Raw genomic sequence first — 14,485 nt, 5'->3', positions numbered from 1 at the left:
ATAGGCTGCAGCACTCCCCGCGAACCTGGTGAGGATAAGCGGTGAAGAAAATGGATGGATGGACAGAGTTTACAATTTACAGATGATTCAATGTAAAATCTGTGGATAATTTCGGTTCTCAAAGAAACACCGAATCCTCATCTACTAACTTTGAATGTGTTCTCCCATGCCCATTTTTATCGACAAAGTCGTCCTTTAATTGATGGTTCAGCCTTGTAACAATGCGTATTGAACTGGTGGCCAGGGCAGTGTCCATCTTGCATGAAAGACGCCCCACCAAGAAAAAGGTCTGGGTCCAAGGTTATCGAGAAGTGAGAGAAATTATGAGAAAGCTGTCAAATACCTGTAGTATGTTTTCATCACATGGTTTACATTCAGACTAAAGTTCAAATCCTCCATTGTGTTCATTTCAAGGTTTTAGCGGAAGCACTGGGCAGTGACTCTGTCACCACACCTCCCACCGAGGCAGAGGCTTCGTTCCCTGATCAAGATGTAATTACAAAATTGCCATTTGTTATAAATAGATGATTTGATTGGCAGTAGTGCTATCACGATCTTCATTTGTTGGAAAGGGAAATCAAACAATTATGGGCCAGTCATTTAGAATATAGCCGGTGAATTTTAAGAGTGGATAAAATCATCGTGTTGTGGTATGGTCACTAATAAAATTATATCCTCTGTGAAGGTTCAGTCTCAGAAGGGGTGTCAGAAAAATCTGAAAATCGCTTGCATTCATCTGCCATTGCATTTTCAATGGCGAGGGATCCAGTGTGATGTCTGCACATGACGTCACAGACAAATGTAGCCGCCACTGTTATCCGCATTGTATCGAGTCAGACTGAATCACGTCTGTCTAAAGATTGCTAATAAACACCTGAATGAATGGGACAAGGTGATGTGATCAGGTAAGACAAAAATTGAGCTGTTTGGATTCAGTTCTAATCACCATGTTTGGAGGAAAAGGAATTCAGACTATCCCTCCCAAAAGAGGTGGAGTCATTATATTTTAGGGGTGAAATCATCAGTGAAAACTTACCTCTCTTAGCCAGAAACTGTTAAATGCATGGTGGATGAAGGTTCCAGTATGATAATGACTCAAAGTACACAGCCAAGGAAACAGTATCTGAAGAAGAAGCATATTAAATTCATGGAGTGGTCTAGCCACTCCCCAGACCTAAATCCCATGGATAATCTGTGGAGTGATCTGAAGTTTCAAGTTGTCAAGGCAGAGCCTCGAAACGTTGAGGAGTTGAAGAGGACCTGCAGAGAGACGAGTGGTCCAAAATTCCTTTTGAGACTTGTGCGAACCTGATGATCAACTACAAGAAACAAAAATCAAATTATTATTTCCTCTGCAGTATTATAAAGAAATAGCCTCCTAAATACATTTTGAAACAATCATTAAACTGACACAAAAAGCAGGATTTTGATGTCAGTGGGGCTTTTCGTTTCGACATCCCAGTATAAAATAAATACAGTAATGTATCTGGCGGTCACTGATGGTGTATTTTCTATTCTTGGCATGCTGTACAATAGACACATTCAATCCTGACTTGAAACCAATTTTAGAAACAACATTCTACAATATATTTAAAGTGCACTGTTTTTGTATTTGCACTGTCAACTATGTACTACGGGTACTTTTTGTCTGGTTCAACTTGTTTCTGCATGACGACATAAAAATATGTTGTCATGTTGGTTGAGAACTAACCAACCGTTGCATTTCTACTGTTAACCATTGAAAAAAAAAAAAGAAAACTTTTGTCGGAGGCTCAGAGAAAAACTAAAGTACTGTAGTTCAAAAGGATCGTAGAGGAGGTTGGATTTTAGGTACACTTATTGCAACAGCAAGTTTCACATATACTGCAGCTTCTGACTCAACTTATACATGTATTGTACCACTAATATTGTGTGCGTGTGTGTATGTAATTATGCGTGTGTGTGTATTATGATAGATAGATAGATAGATAGATAGATAGATAGATAGATAGATAGATAGATAGATAGATAGATAGATAGATAGATAGATAGATAGATAGATAGATAGATAGATAGATAGATAGATAGATACTCAGGTGTGATGCAGCTCTTAAAGGGAAGAAGAAGGGCAAAAAAAAACCCCATCTAGCTAAGTGACGTCAGGGTTCATGGGCGGAGTTTAGGTCCAGGCACCATGGCTTCGGTAGAGACCGAGGTGAGTGAGCGAACCTATCTCCTCCAAGCTCGTTTCACTTTTCGCTCCTTTCCCGGTTTCCAGCAATGTGTTACTGCGCCGTCCGTGGAGCCTGTGTGGCAAAGCGAGATTATTGTCTTAATGTAGGCTTCGGTTTGTTGTCCATTTCCCGCTGCCAGCTTCTGCTCTCTCCTGCTTTTGTGCTTACCGGAGGGCAGCTGAACGTGTAGGAAGATGCTGCGCCCCGGAACCTGAATGCTGTGTGCAGGCGCCTTTTATGCTAAGCTCCCTGTCTTTTTCATTCATGGTCCATGTCCCAGTCAGTATCTTGCTCTGTTTGCGTTAAGCCTTCAAAATAAACCCAAATTGGATTGCTACTCGCCCGCTCGTCGTTCATGTTTAGGCAATGTTGAATTTTGCCGGTGTGTGGCAGCTAATTGCATACTGCTGTTTAGCCTTTTGCTAGTTAGCAGACTGAGCTTAAATGCCAGCAAAGCGACGTATATAGTGACTCTGTTGGTTATCATTCTCGTCAAATGAAAGTGAAGTATAATTACGTTTTAATATATGTAAGAATGTAATGCAGTGTTTGGCTCCGTTAGTCTAGTTGTCATGTACATTATGATGCTAGCTACATAAACAAGGCAACGTTGGCTCAGCAGCTTCCACTGTAAACACATGGCAATAGCTAATACCGCTTGTTCTTTTCTACATATTAAATGAGGATCACCACATTTTTTCATCTTGAAGTACAGTATGCTCCTGCTTTACGTCGGACTTTGCTCGGCGTGTTATTGTTATTGCTTTATGCCTGTGCTAAGCACTCAGTTAACTCCAATACAACAAAACACGCTGATTCTATTATGACATGGTTAGAAAAATGTCCATTGTCGCGTGTGAGTACGCCACAATAAGTACATTCATCCTCATCAGCGTTCGTGTATACAGTATTGCTTTTCTTTTGGGCCTTGAGGCGCTACTGTGTACGGCAGGAGTCGCACAAAATGCGTTGTTATTTCATCGCCTGACTGAAGGTGAAAGACTGAGGTGTGCACCCTCCATCTGTTGATGTTCATGTTTTTTTCTTGTTGAACACACTGATTATAATTGTTAGCTTTATATGAACGACAAGCATCATCATCAACTCGAAACTTTTGTTGTTGTTTTTTTTTTTCTAAATACAGTGTACCTGTTCCTCGTGGTGGGCTGTGCATTTTGTACCTGTGGTTAAAACTACAGAAACCATAAATACTTAACAAAAATACAATATAAAAACAAACAACTGCCTGTTCCTCGTGGTGGGCTGTGCATTTTGTACCTGTGGTTAAAACTACAGAAACCATAAATACTTAACAAAAATACAATATAAAAACAAACAACTGTGCCATATATGTCATCTCGAGCAATTCAGAATCAATATTTTTCTTGTAACTTGAAGAAAACATATTGATACTGATCGTTAAATGGATGAATGCGTGCAGAAGCTTCAGATGTGTTTTGGTAGTCAAACTTGTCTTACTCAGACCAACCACTCAAAAGATGGTCGGAAGTCTTACTCAGACTACAAGAATTCCACATTGGAATAATATAGTTAATAAACTTGCCATCGGGACTTTATCATCTGCACTTTTCGAGAAAACAAAATACTTCACCCCTCTTACCCAATTCACTTTATCAGTAAAAACGATTTTGGGCATCACGTGTGCTGCCTTCCGCCATGTTCCATAACACTGAAGTTTCCGTGAACGTCTCATGTGTTTGTTCTTGTGCTTCTTTCCCATCACTTGCATCCCCCATAGTTTATATTCTTTTTTGTTTGCAGTTTTGACGGAGACCGTAAGTGAGAAACTGGAAAACAACTTCTAATCTCAGAAATGTCAAAAACAGTAGTAACATTAAGTACAATATGTAACTAATACCAGAACTGCAAAATGTCCCAGGACATCCGTATACTGTTACAGAAATCACTGCATACTAACAAAAGTTAAAGTTCTCTTTGCGTCAAGTGTCACGTAACGTCACATACTAAGAAAACATAACTGGATTGGCTGGCTGTTTGGTTCTGATCTGAAGTAACCCTGCCTGGACGCACAGATGGTGAATTTTAGACAACGATTTGTAACCAGTAGAGTTTCAGACACCGAATTGTAGCCAGTTGAATTTCAGGCCGCGAATCTTAGCCAGTTGAAATTCAGACAGCGAATTGTAGCCAGTTGAAGTGTTAACATTGAAAAGTTACACTGAAATACAATGAGTGAAAATGTGATCTTTACATTTCAAATTCAAATCCTTTTTACACTCATATTATTGGACACTACCTATTTATTTTTTTTTCATGGTGTAAAACACCCAATGAAGAACAAAAATATTGTAAATAAATATTAAAAAGCTTGAACATGTTTTATCCAAGCTGGTGTGCTCAATGGTGACATTGATGTTCTCATAGGTGAGTTAAGGCAGGTCACTTTCATGGGCCGTGAGGAATTTCTTCCCATTTCCAAATCATTTGCCATGGATAAATGGACTAAAAGGAAAAAGAAAAACTCTTACTGTCCCAAAAACAGCATGTTCCACACTCCAGATACACATGTGTGGTATTCCTCTTTAGGTTAACACTGCAGTCATACAGTGGGGTCAACAAATATTAGTCAGCTACCAATTGTGCAAGTTCTCCTGATCTCGATCTGGGGCAGAAAGAAGCAAGATTTCACCCTGTGGGGTCAAAAGGATATCGAGAACGGTGAGCAAAAATCTCGGAACCACATGTGAGGACCCACTAAGCGAACTACAGAGAAGTGGGACCAAAATAACAAAGCCGACCGTCAGTAACACACTGCGGGGCCAAGGACTCAAATCAAGATTTACACAAAAGCGTTTCAAATCGTATAAATGTCTGGACACGTAAAAATACTTCGTTGCTGGATCTATTCTCAAGAATAAATCCCATGTAGTGATGGACCCACACAGATTTTTTTTCAATACAAATACCAATATTTAAATAAATGACCCCTGGTTTTTCCACAAACTTGCATTCATTTACTATGAGTGGAAAAAAAATTAGGACAGGGAGTCATCTCCGTACACACATGCGTATTGCTGCCACGTGCTTACCTCCGTAAACCTCTTGGTGACAGACGCTCAATCAATTTTCCGTAAAAAGACAGACATCTACTGTTTTTTTTAGTTGCTTAAAAAATAGTGATCCTGTAAAACTATAGTGTTGAATGCAATGCCGTCGGTAATTTTCATGAGTGCACCGGCACAAAAGTTAGCTATGCCCAAGAAAAATTTTTTGGGTGGGTTTTCTTCACATCTTACCATTGGTGTCTTCCCTCATAAAAAGCTGTTTTTCTTCTTTTAATTTTGTGTGTCCTGTTCAGCTGTTAGGTCAAGGAGAAGGGGGATTGGTATTCCTTTCATGCTGGGACAATTTGTAAGTCACAATGGAGTTGTTAAGATGCCGCTGTGGTTCCTTAGTGTTCTAATGGCTATTTATTCAGAATCAAGACTCTTAACAGTCGAACAGAACAAGAGGGGAGTGAGAAAAGATGACAACAAAATACAAAGCACTAACCGTGAACAAGATGAGGAAAGTAAATCATTATATAACTAGAACAATGACACATAAGATATGAGTGTTGCATGGTCCAGTAGTGCTACACCCTGTGAGGGAAAGCTATGACAAGATAAGACGGGAAAAGGACAGGAAATGAAGTATCCAGGACAAGGATAGTGGACCCAGCTGAAGTTTGGTGGAAGTAAATTATAAACATCTACAGGACCAGAGTAAGGGTATACCCAAGCAATTTGCATATTTTTGAGTTATTTGTCGCAACAAGTTTGTCAATTCACGTGGAAGTGAATTGAAAAAATGACTGACGGAAGTGGCCTTTAGTTGCTATCGCTGCACGATCAGGCTCAGGACCCCACCCAATCAATTGAGAGGCAGCGCTGGTTTTAGGAGTCCACCTGAGACCAGCTCGGCAGATGGGATATGTACCACACAGGAACCCAGGGCGGTTTACCGGGCCTACCGAGGGGCCCCAAAACTGGCCCTTGAGAGTAGGCCACAGGGACCCAAAGCCATCACCAACTACCATCCCCCACCGCAGATCCCTTACTGGGAGTCGACTATTCTGTGTACCAGAACCCCCTCGAGTAGTGCCATGCATAAAAATCTGGAGAGGCCATGGTAGGGTGGTGGGAGCTCAGGTAGTGCTGCCTAACAGACACCCCGCCATGATCACTAATGTGGTCCTTTGCGAAGGATGGTCAGACAGACGCTCCAGTTTGGTCTAACTGTACAACCACGTGGTTCCCATAATTCATTGCGACATATAAATCATAATTATTACAGTAATAATGACTATCTCTGTTGTTAATGTGTGCTTATGGTATCAATAGGTTGTTGAATATGTGCCTTATTTTACTCTCATGCAAATTGACTTATTTACAGCACTATGTAATTTTTAAACCATGAGTTGTGTGTGTTTGATGAAATGACTTCACAGTCAATTTACCTGTATATTAAGCAATGCTTTAGGAGACATTGCTTGCTAATACTAAATAATTCCTTATTCGGGTGCATACACATTTGCATGGATTGGTCGTCAGTGTTTAATATGTGGTAATGTATACACGTAATGGGAGTTACTGATGGTGTAGCGGTACACACGGCTGATTTTGGTGCAGGCAGCGTGGGATCGGTTCCCGCTCAGTGATGGTGTAAATCTGCCCTACGACTGACTGGCGACCAGTTCAGTGTGTAGTCCGCCTTTCGCCTCAAGATAGCCGGGATAGGCTCCAGCTTTCCCGTGACCCTTGTGAGAATGAGTGGCCTGGATAACAGAACGGAACGGATGCATGTCATATGTTATTTTGGCATTTTTTTTTCAATTGGAAAAAAAAATCTTACCATCCATAACTGAAAATATGTCTTGGTCACTGTAATTCCGGTGCATCACTAGTCTCTAGTATGTACGTTTGAGTGTAGGCAAAGGTCTACATCACCAATAACGTGCTCCTGTTCGAAAGTTGTCTGCTTTGCAACTTCATTTCAGCTGTATGGTTTCGTGCTTGCTGTTTTCAATTGACTTATGCATAGTATGAATTGAAGACTGTCCTTGAACGTTCTGGTGTCTATTCAGTGATCTTTTGTGACCTTTGAGATTTTTTTCCCTCTCTGAAGTAAGCTATTTTTACTGTAACACATCATAACGAATAGATTTTAGGATTAAATTGTTGGTTATATATGATACAGCCACAGGATAATAAAAAACCCCACATTATTTTAGAAAGATTAGCGAGTTCCTGTGTCTCATCCTCAGATGGACGTCTATCCTGATTAGTGTTTTCATGTAGCTCTTTTGGTGTAAAAGAAATGTTTAATTAACTGAGCATTTTCTGTGGCGACCTCTGAAGACAAGGACCAACAGAGGGAGCCACCATGTCCTATTACCGCGGAGGTGAATGTGCATGTGGAGAAAGAAAGGAGGAAGAGCAACAATATCTTCCGCTGCTGACACTTTCTCTCTCTTTCTCGCTTTCTTGGTATCCCTCAACCTCTCTCTGTCTTCCCTTCTTGGCTCCCTGTTCTCAGTGGAGGCCATGAAAAGAAAGCAGGTATGATGCTTCATGGAGGCACACAAAAGCAAGACATGGTTGCTAGCCTTCTGTTCTTTGTACTTAGTTGCTTGTGAATAGTCTAAGGAGATTCATAGTTTTGCTTCATTATTCCTTTGAACCACTTACTGTTCAATCCAGAATCCATTGGTTTGAAGTTTGAACTACTGCATTTTTTCTGTTGAGATGGTCTCTGTAATGTGTTAAGATATTTATTGCTGTTATTTCATAAAATCTTTGACATGACCTCATCTTTGAGTCTTACGGAGAAGTCGTTATTATGGCAGTAGGGCTGCTGTTTCTAAGTCTGATGTGAGGCTGCAGCTTTTGGGTCCTGTTATTAGGAAGTAGCAGTTTGTGGCTTCAAGCCCCACCTCTTTGCTCTCAGCGCAATCACTGCATTGAAAATGTGATGTAATATCTGTATTGTGTCATTTTTGTCTTCCCTTATCCCAAGGGTTGATGGATATTCACAATCAAGTAACCTCATGGAACATATTGGAGCAGAGAGATTCATCCTCAATCTGCCATGTTAGGTTCAGATTTAAGAGGGTCTTCCATTTTCAACAGCTGCATTTCCATCTGTCCAAATAAATCCTACAGATAATTACCATCTCTGTGGAAAAAGACCACTGTCAAGCAAATTTATATTTGAATCTTGACAAAGAAGGATGCACCTAACTGGAATCCTTACAAAGTAACTCGTCATTTTAAGACCAGGATGGCACAGAACTCTTTATGTAATGTAATTTATTAGGATTCTAAAGCTTTGGAGAATAGTAATGCACTGAAATGTGCAAATAACATAATTGGCAGTGCTTTTCCTTGCATTGTTTTCATTGTGTTATACTGGACAGTTTAATCTCATAATCCCCTCAAAACAATTGTAACAAAGCAATCTTACAAAATATATATTAGCCTTTGACTTTGTATTGTATTCAGTGGTTCGTAGTTGTTGCTGTTTTGGATGGTCAGGAATGCAACTTTGATTTGTTTGGCTGAATACAATGCAAGTGTTTTCCTCATTGTTTCACCTCAATGTGATAGTGACATGTCACTGTTATCACTGGCTGTCAAGCTATTGAGGTAGTTCTATTTGCTATAGGGAGCCTCTACTGTGTGAGCAATAAATTCAACATAAATTATTATCAGTGCTTTATTCTGTTTCCTTTTGCCAAGAAAATCTCCAGTTAGAAACTCAAAACTTTGGAAACATTTACTCTGGTGTATCAGAAACTGTATAATTCATAAATATTTGTCTTTTTCATGTAATCCTGAAAAACATGTATTTTTGGTCTTTGGCTGGTGTTTGAAACTTCATGAGAGAGCCCCGATAAAGGAGGGTGTTAGCTTCCAGACCCTGATGTTCCCCATGTAATGAAAAACTACTGCAATGGCTGCATTGTGTCTGTAAACAATCCAGTTGCGAAATGGCGGAGATCTGCAGGCAGCCTTCTCTGCCTCCCTTCCCCCTTCATCCCTCGTGATCGAGCAGATCTTCAACTGTCCACCACTAGGGGGAGGGAAGAGCACAAAGTCTGGTTGTCCTCCATCTATGGAAATAATGAAGTGATGGATTCTTTCTTCATTTACCAACATAATGTGAATGGATTCTTTCAAAGCCTTGACTTTAGAGGATTGTCTCAGACTAGATCTTGTTTTGGAGACGAGGTCTAGCTCCCAGGTCAGACACTGTTGCTGTCTGACATTGTGCTTTCTCATCCTTGGCTCAGAGACTCATTGGAATATGGTTTTGTAAATCTTTGCTGAAGTGTTATTTTAATTGGTTTATAGTTTTATGCAGTTTTTAAGAAAATTGTGTACCTTTCAGAATGCACTATATGTGTCTGACACCTTGGAGGTATTATTTTACTAGAGCAGTCATCAAAAATAGAGCTTTCAGTTCTAACTCCTGAATTTTCCATTGATTTCCACTATTCATTTATTTTTAATTCTATTTATTTATTTTTGGGACTTTGGTAGATTATTAACAGAAAACATGCAAGAGCAATATTTTTTATTGTCTCAGTCAGTAGATTTTTTGGATGTCTGTTTCTTTGTAACAGCTGGTTTACTTAGATTTTCTTGGAAATTGTATGTCAGTTTTTAGATAAAAACATTCCTTTTAAAATTACATTCCCTATGAAAAGGGCTTCGAACAAAGAATAAAGGCATATAATGTAAAATTTGATGACAACTGCATGGCTTCCATCTCAGTTGTCAGGTTTGATCTCATGCTTGATGGTCTGTTCCTGGGGAGGTGACATAATTAGAAAATATATAATGCTTGAGGAGTAAATCTTGTCTGTGTATGGTTGGTATTTCTGTTGAAGACGTCAGACCTTGACCAGTATGATAAAATTTTTTTTAATCGTAGATTTGGATAAGACAGCCTAACAATTAGTACATTCTCACGCGTTCTCTGTATTGTTGGTCCTAAACCTTTTATGACAAGGGACATTTCTGAAGTTTAAAGATAGGTCTTTCACCTGCCTTCTATTCATCAAATGAAGATGGGCCTTATGATGCTATTCTATGTAGGACATTTGTAGACCTAGACTCAAATCTTTTGTGCCTCCTACAAATATCAGGACTAATTATTTTTAAGGTTAGTATTACTGTTAGATTCACTGTATATTTATCTAAAATCTATTTATAGAATGTCTGTTCTTCTTCCATTAGCCCACTGGTCTTGGCAAAGGAAGCATCTACAAAGGTGAAGAACCATCTAATAAAGCACTTGACCTGCCTAACAATGGAGATACAGGTATTATTTGTATATTTTCAAGCTTTTTTTATTTGTTTTTTAATATTTTTCTCTGTCAACACAGTTTGAAAAATGTTACTCTCCAAGGATATTTATCTTTATCATTGTTTTTATCCCTCCTTCCATCCATCCATAATCTAAGCTATTTATTCTCACAAGGATCGCGGGTGTGCTGTAGCCTATCCCAGCTATCTTCGGGGAGGAGGTGGGGTACACCCTTAAATGGTTGCCAGCCAATCGAAGAGCACATATAAACAAAACCGTTCGCACTCACAATCACACCTTCTGATAATTCGGAGTCTTCAAATACCCTACCATGCATCTTTTTAGGATGTTGGAGGAAACCAGAGTGCCCGGAGAAAATTCACGCAGGCACAAGGAGAACATGCAAAGTCCACACAGGCGGGGCCGGCATTTGACCCACAGTCCTCAGAACTGTGAGGCAGACACTCCAACCAGCCCTACACTGTTCCACCTGTTATTACCTGACTTGATAAAATTGTAATTATGTTACTCTTGCACCGAACAGTTTCAGCACAACCAAAATTGCATTGGCATTCTCAGGGCATTGAATCAATTGGAACTGCACGGCTGTTGTTTTCTTAGAAGACATCTCTCATCAGCGCAGGCTTATCAGTTCATGCAATAAGACTTAGTGCGGACAAAGTAGATGTGGAGAAAGTCAACTATTTTTACTTCAAGTTGTACACACAAACCCCGGAACCATGGACGGTATCATTCTTCTAAAAAGCGTAAAAGGAAAGCTGTTGCATTGTCCTAACGACTGTCCTTTTTTTGCATTTCAAAAGAATGATACCATCCAAACAGAATAGTCCAGTTGTGATTGATTCAGTTCTTTGAGAATCAAATGACCTGGGTGAATGAGAATATTCAGAGGCATATGCTGTATTGACATTAAGGTGGTGATCAGCAAAAGACTGTGAAGGCGTCTTTATATTCCAGCGCTTGTGCGAGCATCAACGCCCGCATTGTGTCATGTGACCGATGCTTTGGGGTGTGGAGCTCCTACGCGTCACTTGATGCACAAATTGTCGCTTCATGAAGAATGTCACGGTGATTATCTCTTGTGATTGGTCCTTTAGTCACCTGCTGTTGTTGACATACTCAGGATTCCCCTTGTTCCTCAATACCACCATCTTTAAAATTTAAAACACATATGATGCCGCCTTCTTGATTGATTTTGGAACATAAGTCTAGCTCCATTTGTCCGGGCAGGCACTGTTAGATGGTCACAATTGTTGTTGCTTTGTTATTTGTTCTGGAAAGTAATAATGGCTACTGGAATTGGCCATGTAATGCACTCTATAAATCCACTCTGTGGTGTCCTAGCCAATACCAGCGGTAGTGACACCTCCGACTTGGACGACAACTGCAGCAAATTTTCAAAACACCACACGTGGATTGCGCTGAAGTATAAATGCAAACTCGGCACGGGAAAGCCTCAGTGACATCAGTGTGGTCACGCAAGTATAAAGAAGGCTTGATTCTACTTCATGTGACTATTTGGATACAGAATCTGCTCAGATATATGTGGTCTGGAAGCAATTATAACAATAGCCTTGCTAAGGGTCACACATTTCTTTTGACAACACAATCTTTTTCTTTCTTGAGGTAAGCATACTGCATATTACCTCACCAATGACTGCCTGTGGCTACTGTGAGTAAGGAAATAATCCATCCATTTTGTGAGCCGCTTATCCTCACAAATGTTGCGCAAGTGCTGGAGCCTTATCCCAGCTATCATCAGGCATGAGGCAGGGTACACCCTGAACTTGTTACCAGCCACTCGAAGGGCACATAGAGACAAATAACCATTCGCACTCACAATCACATCCAATGGCAATTTAGAATCTCAAATTAATCAGTTAAGTAAAAATATTAATCCATGTATATGGTGTTTTTTTTCTGACAGTGAAGAAAATAAGTAATTGAACACCCTGCTATATTACAAATTCTTCCTTTTTGAAATCATGGAGGGGTCTGAAATTTTCATCGTAGGTGCATGTCCACTGTGAGAGAGATAATCTAAAAAGAAAAATCCAGAAATTACAATGTATGATTTTTTTTTTTTAATGATTTGTCATACAGCTGAAAATAAGTATTTGAACACCTGTCTATCAGCTAGAATTCTGACCCTCAAAGACATGTTGGTCTGCCTTTTAAAGTCCACCTCCACTCCATGTATTATCCTGAATGAGATGCACCTGTGTGAGGTCGTTAGCTGCATAAAGACACCTGTCCACCCCATCCTATCAGTAAGACTCAAACTTGTAACATGGCCAAGACCAAAGAGCTGTCCAAAGACACCAGAGACAAAATTGTACAACTTCACACAGCTGGAAAGGGCTACGGAGAAATTGCCAAGCAGCTTGGTGAAAAAAGGTCCTCTGTTGGAGTAATCATTAGAAATTACACTAACCGTGTTTGGAGCAAGACGAATGATGAGTTCAATCCCAATGACACCAGGAGAGGAGAGGATGACCGTGGCCATGTATTGTGAGATTTTGGGGAACAACCTCTTTCCCTCAGTCAGAGCATTGAAGATGGGTCGTGGCTGATCTTTTCTGTGGGCCACACGACACGCAGCACCTGATCAACTGCCAGCGCGCCTTAATACGCTCACGGCAGAAGATCTATGGCGGCGACCGACCGAGACGGCCGCTTTCCTCCAGCTATGACGCTTTCGCACGATTGTCTACGTCGACGCAGCAACACGCTGGCTATCACAACAACAACACAGCCTGGGAAATCAAGGAGTGGCTCCCTAAGAAGCATATCAGTGTTCTGGCATGGCCTAGCCAGTCTCCAGACCTAAAACCAATAGAAAATATTTGGAGGTAGCTGAAACTCCATGTTTCTCAGCAGCAGCCCGTAAACCTGTTTGATCTCGAGAAGATCTGTGTGGAGGAGTGAGCCAAAATCCCTCCTGCAGTGTCTGCAAACCTGGTGAATAACTACAGGAAACGTTTAACCTCTGTAATTGCAAACAAAGGCTACTGTACCAAATATTAACATTAGTTTTCTCAGGTGTTCAAATACTTATATGCAGCTGGATCACTCAAATAAATCGTTAAAAATTTTACATTGTGATTTCTGGATTTCTCTTTTTAGATTATCTCTCTCTCAGTGGAATTGCACCTACGATGAAAATTTCAGACCCTTCCATGATTCTAAGTGGGAGAACTTGTAATATAGCAGGGTTTTCAGGTACTTATTTTCTTCACTGTACCTGCTCACCAAGAGTCCCCCAGGAAAAAAAAACTGTTTTAGGTCAATTTAACTATTCTTTCAAGGAATCTATTAATTGCTATTATGACAATGCTGTTTTGTTCGCAATCAGAATCAGCTTTATTGGCCATGTGTGCAAAAACACAAGGAATTTTTTTGGCATCATAATATTTTAAATGTATTATTATTAATATTCAAATTATTTAATTAGATTTCTCCACAGGTCTTGAATGCTATTGTCTGCAGTATAGGATATGAAAAAATATATAGCTTAGGAATGTTATTAGTTCAATCATTTAACCTTGATGTTATAACGACTGTTCTATTGCTCTTTTGTCACTCAAGCTTTCTTTATTTTCATAGTCCAGTTGGTGTTTGTCTTGGTTGTAGAAATTGTGAAGCTGACCTCCCTATTGGAAAGGCTGTTAAAATTGTATGAATTGAATTTAGTCCAACAATTTAGGGTGTCCGGGCACTCCCTTAGAGATAGAGTGAGAAGCTCGGTCATCCGGGTGGTGCTCAGTGTCAAGCCGCTGCTCCTCCGCATTGAGAGGAGCCAGATGAGGTAGCTGGTAAGGTGTTCTGGGCATGTCCCATCGTAAAGGGACCATGGGGACGACCCAGGACACGCTGGTGAGACTGTCTCTCGGCTGGGATGAGAATGCCTCAAGATC

General features: G+C 40.2%; 1 protein-coding gene across 13 annotated transcripts in view; it reads left to right on the top strand.

Annotated features, from left to right (window-relative positions):
* The window catches only part of ehmt1b (euchromatic histone-lysine N-methyltransferase 1b), a 58,221-nt gene that overhangs the window by 2,883 nt on the left and 40,853 nt on the right, over positions 1 to 14,485 (top strand). For 5 of the 13 annotated variants that reach the window (XM_061847567.1, XM_061847568.1, XM_061847569.1 and 2 more), the window contains exons 1-2: positions 7,634 to 7,795; positions 10,478 to 10,562. In XM_061847567.1, coding sequence (XP_061703551.1) covers positions 7,643 to 7,795; positions 10,478 to 10,562 — 238 coding nt within the window. In that variant the 5' untranslated portion in view covers positions 7,634 to 7,642. Of the gene's footprint in view, positions 1 to 2,138; positions 2,195 to 3,085; positions 3,221 to 7,633; positions 7,796 to 10,274; positions 10,404 to 10,477; positions 10,563 to 14,485 lie in introns of those variants that run through there. The other 8 variants (XM_061847570.1, XM_061847571.1, XM_061847573.1 and 5 more) reach the window with 5 other exon arrangements.

The sequence above is a fragment of the Syngnathoides biaculeatus genome, chromosome 17 (genome assembly GCF_019802595.1).
Source record: "Syngnathoides biaculeatus isolate LvHL_M chromosome 17, ASM1980259v1, whole genome shotgun sequence".
NCBI classification, from domain to species: Eukaryota; Metazoa; Chordata; class Actinopteri; order Syngnathiformes; family Syngnathidae; genus Syngnathoides; species Syngnathoides biaculeatus.
This window is presented reverse-complemented; position numbering and strand designations above follow the sequence as displayed.